At 41.7% G+C, this 14,126-nt stretch overlaps 1 protein-coding gene across 1 annotated transcript; it reads right to left on the reverse strand.

Annotated features, from left to right (window-relative positions):
• Window positions 1–2,132: 2,132 nt before the first annotated feature.
• LOC120060388 (protein LBH-like) lies at window positions 2,133–12,069 on the reverse strand. Its single transcript, XM_039009676.1, has 3 exons — window positions 11,874–12,069; window positions 6,684–6,786; window positions 2,133–4,214 (listed from the first exon to the last, which is right to left on the reverse strand). Exons 1-3 carry the CDS (start codon window positions 11,900–11,902, stop codon window positions 4,011–4,013), a joined length of 336 nt encoding a protein of 111 aa, XP_038865604.1. The 5' UTR covers window positions 11,903–12,069; the 3' UTR covers window positions 2,133–4,010.
• Between the last annotated feature and the right edge of the window lie 2,057 nt (window positions 12,070–14,126).

Genomic DNA, 14,126 nt, shown 5'->3' on the forward strand with positions numbered 1-14,126 from the left:
CAGGTGTGAGCAATTAATTGCCAGGTAGAACAGAAAACCAGCAGGCTTCGGACCTCGTAGGGTAAGAGTTGGGTACCCCTGCTGTAAAGTATCGGCATGTGTGTTTTCCCTCATTGTACTATAATGTCACTGTTCATAGCACTCTTCACAAATCTTCACTTCAGAATCAGCAATGCGTTTCAGTAGGTTGCAAAAATAATTTCAGTGTCTGAGAAGAGGGGAGGTTAGAAAACAGGAAGTGTGGTCTATGCTGTTATATATATATATACACAGTTGAAGTCGGAAGTTTACATACACTTAGGTTGGAGTCATTAAAACAAATTTTTCAACCACACCACAAAGTTCTTGTTAACAAACCATAGTTTTGGCAAGTCGGTTAGGACATCTACTTTGTGCATGACACAAGTAATTTTTCCAACAATTGTTTACAGACAGTTTATTTCACTTATAATTCACTGTATCACAATTCCAGTGGATCAGAAGTTTACATACACTAAGTTGACTGTGCCTTTAAACAGCTTGGACAATTCCAGAAAATGATATCATGGCTTTAGAAGCTTCTGATAGGCTAATTTACATAATTTGAGTAAATTGGAGGTGTATCTGTGGATGTATTTCAAGGCCTACCTTCAAACTCAGTGTCTCTTTGCTTGACATCATGGGAAAATCAAAAGAAATCAGCCAAGACCTCAGAAAAAACAATTGTAGACCTACACTAGTCTGGTTCATCCTTGGGAGCAATTTCCAAATGCCTGAAGGTACCACGTTCATCTGTACAAAGAATAGTACACAAGTATAAACACCATGGGACCACGCAGCCGTCATACCACTCAGGAAGGAGACACGTTCTGTCTCTTAGAGGTGAACATACTTTAGAACAGAACAACAGCAAAGGACCGTGTGAAGATGCTGGAGGAAACAGGTTTTAAAGTATCTACATCCACAGTAAAACGAGTCCTATATCGACATAACCTGAAAGGTCGCTCAGCAAGGAAGAAGCCACTGCTCCAAAACCGCCAGAAAAAAAGCCAGACTACGGTTTGCAACTGCACATGGGGACAAAGATCGTACTTTTGGAGAAATGTACTTTGGTCTGATGAAACAAAAATAGAACTGTTTGGCCATAATGACCATCGTTATGTTTGGAGGAAAAAGGGGGAGGTTTGCAAGCCAAAGAACACCATCCCAACCGTGAAGCACGGGGGTGGCATCATGTTGTGGGGGCTTTGCTGCAGGAGGGACTGTGCACTTCACAATATAGATGGCATCATGAGGATGGAAAATTATGTGGCTATATTGAAGCAACATCTCAAGACATCAGTCAGGAAGTTAAAGCTTGGTCGCAAATGGGTCTTCCAAATGGACAATGACCCCAAGCATACTTCTGAAGTTGATGCAAAATGGCTTAAGCACAACAAAGTCAAGGTATTGGAGTGGCCATCACAAAGCCCTGACTTCATCACATAGAAAATCTGTGGGCAGAACTGAAAAAGCATGTGCGAGCAAGGAGGCCTACAAACCTGACTCAGTTACACCAGCTCTGTCAGGAGAAATGGGCCAAAATTCACCCAACTTATTGTGGGAAGCTTGTGGAAGTCTACCCTAAACATTTGACCCAAGTTAAACAATTTGAAGGCAATGCTACCAAATACTAATTGAGTGTATGTAAACTTCTGACCCACTGGGAATGTGATGAAAGAAATGAAAGCTGAAATAAATCACTATTATTCTGACATTTCACATTCTTAAAATAAAGTGGTGATCCTGACCTAAGACAGGGAATTTTCACTAGGATTAAATGTCAGGAATTGTGAAAAACTGAGTTTAAATGTATTTGGCTAAGGTGTATGTAAACGTCTGACTTCAACTGTATATATATATATATATATATATGTCAAGAAGCTAGAGACGCAATGATGTACAGGAAGTAAAACAAAAGGCACCAGATTCTGTAAACAATGCAGGTGAGGGGAATAAATAAAATAAAAATTTAACAAAAGAAAAAAAAGTGCATTTGTTGAAAACAATGATGAACTATAGGGTTTCCCCAGAAAGTGTATTTTGCTCAATAGCACTGGATCTGCTTCTGCAACCTCTGACATAGCACAAGGAATCAGTCAGACAGTTGGAAGCAAATTCAAATGTTTATTTACAACCTCTGTTCGTCAGAGTAAAGTGATCTAAATACAACAACAAAAATTAGCAAAATGGCAGCTATCCTCCCTGAGCTTTACAAAAACAAAGCACAGTACTTGTGGGTGACAGCAGAGAGAAAAGGAGATGTTCTGGACAGAGCCCTAATGCCATTTACAGAGGGAGAGACATACAGAAAGCTTCATATACAGTATCAGAACAATACATAAAGGTATCTTATTTTTTTCAGCAAACATCATGCCTTTAACATCTTTCCAAGAAGGCTGAACAGCTGGTGATGTAGAATAGAGAAATAGATGGCAAAACATCATTAGTTTAACAAATTGCATACAAACCAGGTGGCAATTTATGAGTCAGGGTCAACTAACTGGTTTTAACAAAACACGGACAGATACCAGTAACTGTTTTTAAGATTATAAAAGGAAGCTACTGTGGATGACTTGTTAGTAAGAGAACAGAGTCCATGAACCAGTGGAGGCTGCTGAGGGGGGAACGGCTCATAATAATGTCTGGAATGGAGTCAATGGAATGGTATCAAACAAACGTGATTTCCATGTAGTTTATACCATTCCATTTTTTTATTATTTCACCTTTATTTAACCAGTTGAGAACAAGTTTCATTGACTCCATTCCAGCCATTATGAGCCATCCTCCCCTCAGCAGCCTCCACTGCCATGAACCAATGCCTGTTTTATGAACTGGAAAATTGGGAGTTGTACAGAAATGTACAAGAGGTAGCTGGCCAAGTCCCTGGCCCTGCATCGTGATATACCTTACTGGTTGAGGGTGACATAATGGCTGATCAGTGAAGATGAGATCAGTGAACTCGGCGCTCTGGTGAGAATCACTTAGAACTAATTTCAGTCTCATGAATGTTTCGTGACAATAACAAAATAAACCAATCAACAATAACCTCAGGTATTGGCTCTGAGGGCAAAAATGTCCTTCACTGAGTCTGTCTATTTTAGTGACATTGTTGGTTTTAATCACTACATCTAAAAAAATATATTGATTCATATTGACTAATTCCCCCCCCCCCCTTCCAATACTTATCAAATGTCATCAGGGGGGACAAGACAAGGGAAAAAAACAAAGCAGATGAGCGTTTCAGTGCACAACCAGAGTTCATATTATACTGTACATATAATGAACTTTTATAGAAGTAGGGAAGAGTTCCCTCTCTTTCCATCTCAGTGTAAAAGTTACTCCTTTGCCCAATGGAGACTAACGGTCTCTTTGTGTTGTTCACAGTAACCCCTACTTCCTGTCAGTCATCACAATCCACCGAAACGAACAAAACAAACCCCACCAACATACGCACAAGACTTTTAAAGACAGACTATGAGATCCACAGACGGCAATGGCAATCGTAGTCATGTACATTTCAATCCATATATCGAAGGAAGGTATGAAAAACAGAAATCCACTTGCGTACCAAAGCAGTAGTCTCTGGGTATAAGGAGTCTCTGGAGTCATGTGGCCAGCAGATTTGGCAAATGGCGTGGGAATTGTAGTCTCCTGCAGTACTAGATCTGTCCATGGAACACTGAGCTGCCACCGTTTTACTGGACCTCCATTTTAGGGTGAGACACAGGGGTGCTTGGTGTGTGTGTGTATTTTCATACATATGGTGTGTGTGTATTTTCATACATATGGTGTGTGTGTGTGTGGTTAAGCAACAGAGGTGAAATCCAAAAAGTAGATAAGGTAAAGCATGCATATTGCTTCTCTTGAGAGTGATGCTTTGGTGTCAAGGGAAGGAAAGTGAGCATCACTGACATGTATGCCCCTAGTCACTCAGTGAGTGGTTAAGTGCGAGTGGGATGTAGGTGGGAGTAGGGTCTGTCGTTTGGCCTCTAGTCCTGGTTGTTCTGCATTGGCTGTCCAGTTTGGCTTTTGTCATGGTTCTCCTTCTCCTCTTCTTCACTGACAATGAATTCCTCAGGAGGCCAACGCAGCTCACCGCTCTCCACTTCCCCCTCCGTGGGCTCCACTACGATGGAGGGCAGGCGGTCTTTCAGCTTACAGCAGCGCTCGAAGTCTGAGGGGTCTGGAAAGATCTGAGGAAAGCACAAAAACACACTTAAAGTCCTGGGTGTCCTTGGGTCTGGTCACAGTTTTTCATGTGGCATCGTGCTACATTTTACAGCTTTGGAAGGCATGGTGCCAAAGCTGCTTTTAAGTGCTTACAACTTGTTATCCAACCCCGTGTGACTGACAAATGGGGAGATTATACAAGAGCAAGTCATAGCATTGAAAACCTACAGCAAGTCTGTTATCGTCAAGAAACAAAAAAACAAGCACACTTTAAGGACGTAGACCTTACTAATAACTTAACCAAAAGAAATCAAGGTGATAGATATTGTCAAGTTAATTTGTCATATATGCACAGGATACACAGTACAATTAAATGCTTACTTACTCTGTGACAGGATGACTAAATAACAACCAATACCCTGATGATACTGAAAGCTAAGCAATGGGTTGACAAAAATCATTAAAAAAGCAGTGAAACCTAGACCCAAATGCATTGTGGGTGTGCAATGCCAGACTTGCTGATTTTTTGGAATATAAAATGAAGGGCATGAGAGATGACATGCATTCCCTGCCTTCCTTTTGCTCTCAAGACAAGAGAAATGTCAACAACAAAAAAAGAAGAAAAAAGCCTTTCCTGGTCCAAGAACAGCATTTTTTATGTTTGGATAAAGTGGAAGAATATTTTTAGATCTGCATATTTCAGTGGGAGACATTGGAAGGGGAAAGCGATGTCGCTGTCTGGGCAAAAAGCACAGTGGAAAGAAAGCATTAGATGAGGCTGAGAAGGATAGACGGAGAGAGTGTGAGGGGGAGGAAGAGAGGGAGGGGGAGAGAGTGGCTGGGAGAGAAAGAGGGTCCAGCTGTGTCCAAGTCTCCCTGAATACAATGAGAGGGGGATGATGAGAGAAAGAGAGGAACAAAATGTTCTGAAAACGGCTGTGTTTCAGTATGTTTAGATGGGCTCCTAGTAATGGCTGGAACGGAATACATGGAACGGTATCAAACACGTGGTTTTCATGTGGTTGATACCGTCACATTCACTCCAATCTAGCCTTTATCATAAGCCGTCCTCCCCTCAGCCTCCTATGGTGTGTGGGTATGTGAGAGTGTGAGCATGTGTGTTAGTCAGTGCATGTGTGTTTAAGTGAGTACGTGTATGTTAGTGCAGGTCTGAGAGATGGTGAGTATATGTGTGTGTGTGTTAGTGCATGTGTGCGTATCTCCTTGCCTGAGTTGCTAATGTCTATGCGTCATCACCGAGGGGATTTGGGCAGAGATTAACCTTGCTATAAGACCACCAGCAAACACGTCACAGCTTGTTTTACTTCCAGCGACAGGAAACGGCAACGCGTCGCCAGCGAGGCACAATGGCAGCTATTTTGGGTTGTAGCGGTGGGGGGGTGGATCAGGAATCACTCCAGCGCTGACTCGAACACCAATTGAAGCTGCCACAGAGAAACTCTCACCTCCGTAACATAATCAACCTCCAGTTCCTCTGCTCTGTAAAACTGCATTCCTTACATCACTCTTTCAGCGATAAATGCCATGTTGCCTTGCAGAAACACAGCTGGCATGCAGGTGATGGACTCACAAATTGGACCAAAGCCAACAAATTTGGAGGAGGAAGCAGTTAACTGTTAATCACCCAGCTGTCTGTCCATCCTCATGGGCAGAGAAGAGACCTTCACCACCTCCTTCCTTATACTCACAGGACAGACACACAGCTGGTGTGTAAATGGTGAGGGGCAGGCAGCCCACCTTCCTACAGGGTCAGTCTGCATCCTCTGGGTCAACTCTGACACATACAGTCACAGACCATCATAAAGGAGTGGGTTGGCCTTAATATGACCCTGATTGTTTGTTTCCAGAGATGAGCCATTGACCCGCCAGTAATAAACAGAAGCAGCGGAAACAAATCAAACTTGTCAAGGCCACCTGATGGCTTGCTATTCAGAAAGTTGCCTCTCTGTGGGTTGTGACATTGCGATTCTACAAACTCCTATTCATTTCCTTTGCATGTTTTTAAAGTCTTTGCAATCATCTCTAACTCCGTGCAAAGCTGCACTCCTCCCCACCACAAGGCAAATACAAATTATTCCACCACACCATTACCCTTTCCTTAAACAGCTCCCCTAAATTCCTAAAAAAGGTTTTGTTTGCATAACTTGCAACAATAACGCTGATGATTAGACCTCCTGATTGGAAAACAAACCACTCCTTACCCATAGTCCCCTGGGTGAGCTGCTTACAGTAAGAGCTATAATGGAACAAACAGCCTTGGCTGTCCCTAATCCATCCTTTTGTTCAGAGGGTTACTAATAGTGGTGGGGACATTTGAACAGTGACATACACCAATTAAAAACTACTACACCCTCTGCTGCCCCCACCCCCCTCCCCTCCCCTCCCCTTCCCTTATGGACCATGATCTAGCAGCAAACCAATTCCCCTCTGGGACAACAAAGTGGAAACTTGAACTTGTGTGTGCGTGTTACCTGGAAGGAGAGCCGGTCCTTGCTGGGGCTAAGCCTCATGTCCTCCATGGGGGTGCTACTGATCATCACCTCAGTCATGTCTCCGCTCGGCACAAACACTGGGCTGGAGAGAGACATAGGGGAAAGAACTGGGTTATTCCACCATTCAGGATCTACTGTTAGTCCCAAACTTTCACACTGAGGAGCATTACACAGAGCAGGTACATGTGTCCCAATAATGGTGCTGTACAAGGCTGCACAATGAAGAACTGATAGGTTGGTGTAATATAATTTACGTGTAGCTATTACTTTGGGAAGTAATATGCAAATTCATCCAGTCCATTTAGTGAGATGACCGAGTATGACTTTTATGTAGTTGATGTGCATGAGATAAGGCCCTTTGGTATTGTGTTTGCAATGAAAAAGCTACGCATAAGCCTTGTTCAGTCTTCTGTTTGGTCTGTATGCATGCAGTTGTTTATATTTAGTCTGACCACTGACAGACTATGCAGCATAAATGTAGTGCACAGCAAAGCTACACCACCACCAAGATGTGGTTTGCATTGAGTAGCCATGTCTTCATACAAGATGAGGTATGATTTAACTAGCAGTGAGGGGACAGTCATAGCAAGAATGCATTGTGGGCGTGCAGTGCAATTTGACTGGAACCCATAACACGGGACAGACCCAATACCCTCGGTTACATCAAAAGGTTCACAGAACTTTCCATTTTAGTTGAAGCAACAAGATGTTGTTTATCCACTTCAGTGCACTGTACATGCTGAAGCACTAAGAAATGACTTAACAGTGGGATTGAACTGAGGCACTTTGTGGGAGGAAAAGTTATTCTTGGGATGTTTGAGAACCAAGATGTCAGCCGAGCAGAGCGTTCTTCTCACGCTTTCTATTTAAAGCCTGGTGGCACAGTGGTCAGCGTCCACAGGACTATTGGTCAGGGTGGTCAACCCACTATAGGACAACTACAACTGGGACAGGAAACAGAACATACTGTAGATGACCACCTGCATCAGATGAGCAGCACAAGCACATACTTGGTCCAAATATAACAAGTCAGTCATTTGTTTCCACAAAAAAGTAGAACATTGGGTGCCATTAACCTACTTTTAACCCTGAATATATATAAAACATGTTTATTTTAGAGACGATGGAAAGTTAAGTGGTTAGCCATTTCGACATACTCTAGACATGACCAGTAAAACATTTTAGGTAAACCTATGAAGTGCACTTAAAAAAGGAGCCTAAATTCTTTATCATCTCAAATTAAAATATATATTTTCCCAATACTTGTCAAGTTTCCCCAGAGGTATTTTGACAGTAATCCTGTGTACAATTTCAGAGAAGACCCTGAGCTGTGAACCCCAGACTTCCAGACTCCCTTTATGAAGAAATTAAAAAAGTGGCACCTCTCGATTTGTGAACATTCTGTGATCGGAGCATGAAACGTTTTCACCATAAGAGGTTGTGGGCAAAAATAGAGCTGTTTCCTATGACTCATAGTTTGCCACTCTCTCATGTTACTTCACTGCTTTGTTGAGTTCTTCTTTCCAAGACGTCCACGTTTATCATCATTCAAGAAACTATTAATCCCTGCACAGTAACATTAAGACAGTCTGCAATGGGAATCAAGACTTTCCATCAAAAGAACACGTCAGTGACGGCAGTTTAGAAAGCACCAAAATAAAAAAATTCACATACTCTGACTGGCAAAAAACAAGTGGAGCTCAACATCCAGTATTTCGATGTACAGGGATTAAGTTCCAGATAAAAATCTTTAAAACTTCTGTCAATCCAATAACTGTAAATAAAGGCCCTAGGTCATCCACATTTTCCAACATCACTTTCATGTAGAAAGTCTAAGCCTTTTGGTACCATAATATAGGACCGAGGCAGATGTATACATTCTTTAGGATAAGGAACAAATCCCATATACAATAAAGTGTTCATCTATTCTGAATCTGTCAGAAAGAGTCTCAATGGCTTCAAACTGAAAAGCAGAAATGCGCACGAAAAATCTATTTACAGAGCAACATGTGCATTGCCACACCCCGAAGCAATGGCTACTGCTGTTAATCAATCAATATTTCCATTCCCAAGTTTGCATACCATGTGTCACATACAAATTGGGAGAAGCTAAAATAATTTTGTGCAGGTGGGAGCCACAGGGGAAACGCACAAGCCAAGACCAAAGGGCAGAATAGGTTTCTGGAATCATCTGGTACTTTTACAAGTCAATCAAGTCGGTGACGACATCAGCCGGAAATCTACAAATAAAAACTAGTCCAAAGGATATGCAAGGTTGAGTGTAAGAAAAAAATTGTCAGCAAAGACATGCTCTTGAACCCATTTCATTCTTGAGAGGGGAGAGAGTGACATAGTGTAAGCCAGAGACGCATGGACACAGAGCGGTGACAGTACAGACCTGTGCAGAAGAGAGGGGAGAAAGATAAACACTGCTTTTGCCAGTCATATTTCTGCTCTGGGATCGTACAAACATCCTGCTCAGCTAAGAATAACAGAACGTCAGCCTAATAAAACCTAAAGGGGCACAATGACAAGGAAGTGGAGGAGCACACGTAACAATTCGACTCGGGGAGAGAACATACCACTCAAATACATTTAGATATAATGTGTCTGCTCGAGGTTACGCAATGTGTCCTTTTTTGTTGAAATGTCTGCCTCAAGCAACCATGCTAAGTATAATCAAGAGGCTTCAAATTGATGAGGATAATGGATTACCACAGGCTCGCGTCAGGGATGCAGATAGGAAACACTTCCAGTTAAGTTTGCAGCCATTGTGTCAACTAATTCAGAGGCCAAGAGACCAAATGTCTTGCATTCCTACTTCTACCCTAGCAGGACCCATCCAAGTACACATTTATTCTATAAGGGCACCTCAAACCCTCTGTCTAAAACGCCCACTGCCAAAGATCAGTCACGGCACTCCAAATATACTCAAAACGTGCAGTCCAGATTTGACCTAGGATCTTAAATTATTCACCAGGATTGACCTGGGATGGCTGCTTTCTGACTGACCAGGCCCATTCAGGTAATTTCACAAGGTTTAAGTCTGTAGTAGTATTGCCAAGTAGAACTTTTGGCTGGACTTGTCATCCCATCTTCAATCGGCATGTGACATGATCAGGCACTACAGTGACCCTCTTTAGCACTGTCCACAGGAACATCTAGGCCTACATACTGTACATAGTCACATGCTCATATGGGCTAATGCCAGCCTTAGACCAATTCCAGTCAGAGGTCTGGCATGGGCATGAGACACATCTCAGACTGACACGTGTCCAGGCTAAACAAATAAAAAACGAAGGATCAGAGGTCACCTGCTGCATTTTTAAAAGATATAGGCCAAGTGAGGGGATTATTTCAATCTAGATGGGCTTTTGGGAATCATTATGGCACATTTGTGAAGGTCTGTCTGTGGGTACATAGTTCCTGCCAAGTTGTCTACCAAGTCGTCTACCCATGCTCACCCAAGGTGCTGATGGAGAACAAACATATATCCCCATAGCAATGCGACTCAGTGCACAGGATGGGATATTACATGTTGCATAATTGACATGGTTTCCCCTCTACTCCTCCCAATGCTACGCGCATCATAAATCTGAGGTGCAGGGGCGACAACACGAAGCAGCTGCTGACATTCCATGCCATCGCTGCCTGGTGGCCAAGTCACAACCTGTAGGTGTGTAGGGGGTGGGAGGGGGCCAGCATCACTCTCTCTGAAACATGTTGGAATGAATGGGCCATGTCCTGATCACCGCTTTAGTCCATAGGCTGCTTTATGGAGCTCAGCCTTCTCAGAATACAGGAAACACTTACTGTGTTACTGGCTGGGCAGAAGAAGCTTATGTTTATCTCATGTTTACTTCCAACTCAACTTGATGACATATTGCCATGCCACATGTTTTTCTTAAAAGATGCCACAATAGAGGCATTTAGTCCATGATGACCTGATCAATTTATAGGAGAATGACATGTTCTTGTTTAAAAAAAAATACAAGTGTAACACCTACAAATGCAACAACTGCCCATGGCAAAACATGGAAAGCTATCAAATGCCTCCCATTGGACTGCAGTTATATAATTCATGATTTTATCAACCTGAAACACAACTAAACATTTTGAAAAAGGAACAGAGAAGTACTACATTAGGTAGCAATGCATGAGGAAACAATAATCAAGAGATCTAAGCAAAAGGATCCCCCATGTAGCAGATTCTCTGAAGAACAGAGAAGCACACTGAAAGCGCAGACGAGAAGCTTTGTGGTTACAGTAAGTAACAGGGTCGGGTCTTCACTTCCTGGTGCAGGCAAACCGAGACTTGCAGAGGTAAAAAAACAAAAACAGAAGCAAAACAAAGTCTTGCATGAAGTTTTTGGACAAAGTCTTCTTAACCTAGATGCAATGTTACTAGCCTATATAGAGGTAGGAGTACACAGTAAAATGGAGAGATTGAGTCACAAGCCTCCTCTAGGTGATGGACCGACTGTGAATGGGTAAGAGGGTCATTCCATCTTCCTCTATAGCACCCTACCACAGTAGCCTGCCAATAAAGGTCAGTAGTCCAACCACTAAAGGTCAAATGATGTGATACAGTCTTACATATGGTTTAACACTCATATTGTTGCATCTTTGCTTGCCGAGAAACCAAGGTAAGCTCATGTTATGTTCTTACTTCTGCAATTGTATGTAGTCTGACTAAAAGCTATTGCATCTCAATGCTCCCATAGCAACGTGAAAACATTGGGTTGCCCATATATGTCCCCTTGTGAAAGGAAAAAAGGTGATCCTCAGACACACCTGGATAGACAGTCTTGGTGGGCCACCTGACACCTGTCACCATGTGAAAAACAGAGCAGTGCTTTGTTTGCGATCTGCTCTCTTTCAAGTGGATTACACGTTGTGAAAAAAAAAAATCCACTAACTGCACTTTGACACATTCAAGAGTGCATGTGTGATTGTTTGAAGGAGTAAATAGCCTAGCTTCTTTTGACGATTTACATAAAAAAAGGAAAATCGTAGTTATCTTGACTATACCCATTAGCAAATATAAAAACAATGCTAAAAATCACAATGAAATTCTGTAAAAAAAATGTAAAAAAAATCCGCAACATAGAAGTCATTAAATCGCAGGTGTAATTTAAAAAAAAAAATCATTACAAAAATAATACTTACCAGTATATTTGGGGAGAATATACAGACATGAATTCACACCTGCAGTTGATTCTGATGATCAAGGAATTAATCTGATATTGATGGTATATTTCCCCCACAACGGAACGCCTGTCACAAGAAGATTAAACGCAAGCGTTTTTTAGAGAGTAGAAATCGAAGCGGAGCCGTGACCTTAGTGAAACAAACAACCCTCAAGTATTTTTGCCCATCTGATATCCTGACTAGTTGAAATGACTTTTATGTAAGAGGCGTGTACTGTCGCTGAAGACACACCTCCTTCACCCGGGGTTCAAATTATTAAATGGAAGCAGCATCACTACGGACCAATCAAATGACAGGTGCCTCGTACCCGCGCTGACGATAGCAAGGGATGAACAATTTGATTGGAAATAGAAAAGATACTGCATCACGCTCTTCCTTTGGCAGGTTTCCATTGCCCCAGGTTAATTCGACAAAAGCAATGTCGCAAAAAAACTAAATCATTGCGACATGTGTAATGGAAACGTCGGATATAGGATACATTTTCTAAAGGTCGACAACATTTGTATCGTTCAACAAGGGTGGATTATTTTGTCGAACTTTCCTTATTGAGAAAAATTGAATAAAGCACGTAACTATAAGGCTCCACTCTACACTGCTTGCCAAATCAATTTTTCAACTATAAACACGTTTCTTTGCAGGGCACGGCTTGTCATGACTTTCAAGAACGCCTGAATTGCTTCGCCTTGCAATCCTGGCTGGCTGGCAAATTTCACCATCCAATTATTTCAGATCTACATGAGTGCAAGTTTCACTGCAAGTTTCACCATGTGGTGAATTATTAGAATATGGGGCAAATATTCGTCAATGAATGCATTCAGGGGCGGACTGGGACACGAATTCTGCCCTGGCATTTTATCCACACCAGCCCACATCACTGTGCGCCTCTGCTCTAGCCATTTTGTGTTCCTCCCTGTTGTGCTGTCTGTTTCAGCATATTTTTTTGTTGCTGTCACTCTATGCTTCTTCTTGTTCTCTGTCTGTCTGCTTAAAACTGCACTGCAAAAATCACTCTGTCATTTCCTGGTTGCTAAAATAGATAATAGTTCACCTAATTTCAGTTTATGTGATAAAACAAGCAAGTGCAGTGTAGGGAATCATTCTACCATTTAAACTGCTGTGAAATATATTTTCCAAAAACAAAATTATTGTATTTTCAGCTGTTTGAAGCTGGTGTACAAAAGAAAGTAAAAGACGCAAAAACTAAACATAAGAACAAGAAGCATAGAAATAGTGAACATAGAACAAATCTACCGCTTCTTAGACTTGCTTTCAATGAGAAAGACAGATCAATAACTCACATTGCTATCTTTATTTGGTCGGGTCGCCCAAAAAGTTACATAATGCAGCTTTAAGCCTAATACCTAATAGAAATTAGTCCCTGTCATATGTGTTCCCCCTGAATCAACACCTACCCTAAGTGTTAATTACTACTCTTAGAAAAAAGAGGTGCTATCTAGAACCTAAAATTGTTCTTCGGCTGTCCCCATAAGATAACCCTTTTTGGTTCCAGGTAGGACCCTTTCCACAGAGGGTTCTACATAGAACCCAAACGGGTTCTACCTGAAACCAAAAATGGTTTTACCTGGAACCAAAAAGGGATCTCATATGGGGACAGCCGAAGAACCCTTTATTTCCCTAAAGAGTGTATTACAGGGCTCCAGACTAACATTTTGGTGTCACTGGTGCCACTACTTTGTACAGTTGGTGGCAACAGCCCGTGATTTAGTCAGACCCAAATCATAAGTCTTCATCTTGTAAAGTAATTCATTCTTTATTAAGAAGTATAATAAAGACTACTGAGGTATGAAATAATTAAGTTATCTAACACGTCCAAGCAGGAATGCCTGATTGAAGATACAGTATTTTGATGTGCAACCTAATCCAGTGATTGTCGTGAATTTTGGGTTGACAATTAGACTATAGTTGCTATAGTCTACTGTCCAAATAGGACTCCAGATTTTTTTGTTCAATAGAGAGGAATTACATACGTCTTTATGTGCACCAACTAATATCAAACTAATTGATTTGGGGAAAATGGAAACTCAAAACACATTAACTAGATTGCCTACTCTAAATATAATACCCACTGCTAGTAGTCATGCATTCATACAACAGTAAATGTAATGTCCTAAAATAACTTTGCAGTTGTAGCCTACTACACAAGACCTATAGGCATATGCTCTCGCAATGGCCGGTACGCATTTCACACAC

Source organism: Salvelinus namaycush, chromosome 15, assembly GCF_016432855.1.
Source record: "Salvelinus namaycush isolate Seneca chromosome 15, SaNama_1.0, whole genome shotgun sequence".
Taxonomy (NCBI): Eukaryota; Metazoa; Chordata; class Actinopteri; order Salmoniformes; family Salmonidae; genus Salvelinus; species Salvelinus namaycush.

Coding starts and splice junctions, on each gene's coding strand:
- LOC120060388 (XM_039009676.1), bottom strand. CDS start 11,902: ATGTCTGTATATTCTCCCCAAATATACTG. Junction 6,787..11,873: donor TATTCTCCCCAAATATACTG/GTAAGTATTATT, acceptor GTCTCTCTCCAG/CCCAGTGTTTGTGCCGAGCG. Junction 4,215..6,683: donor AGGACCGGCTCTCCTTCCAG/GTAACACGCACA, acceptor TGCTTTCCTCAG/ATCTTTCCAGACCCCTCAGA.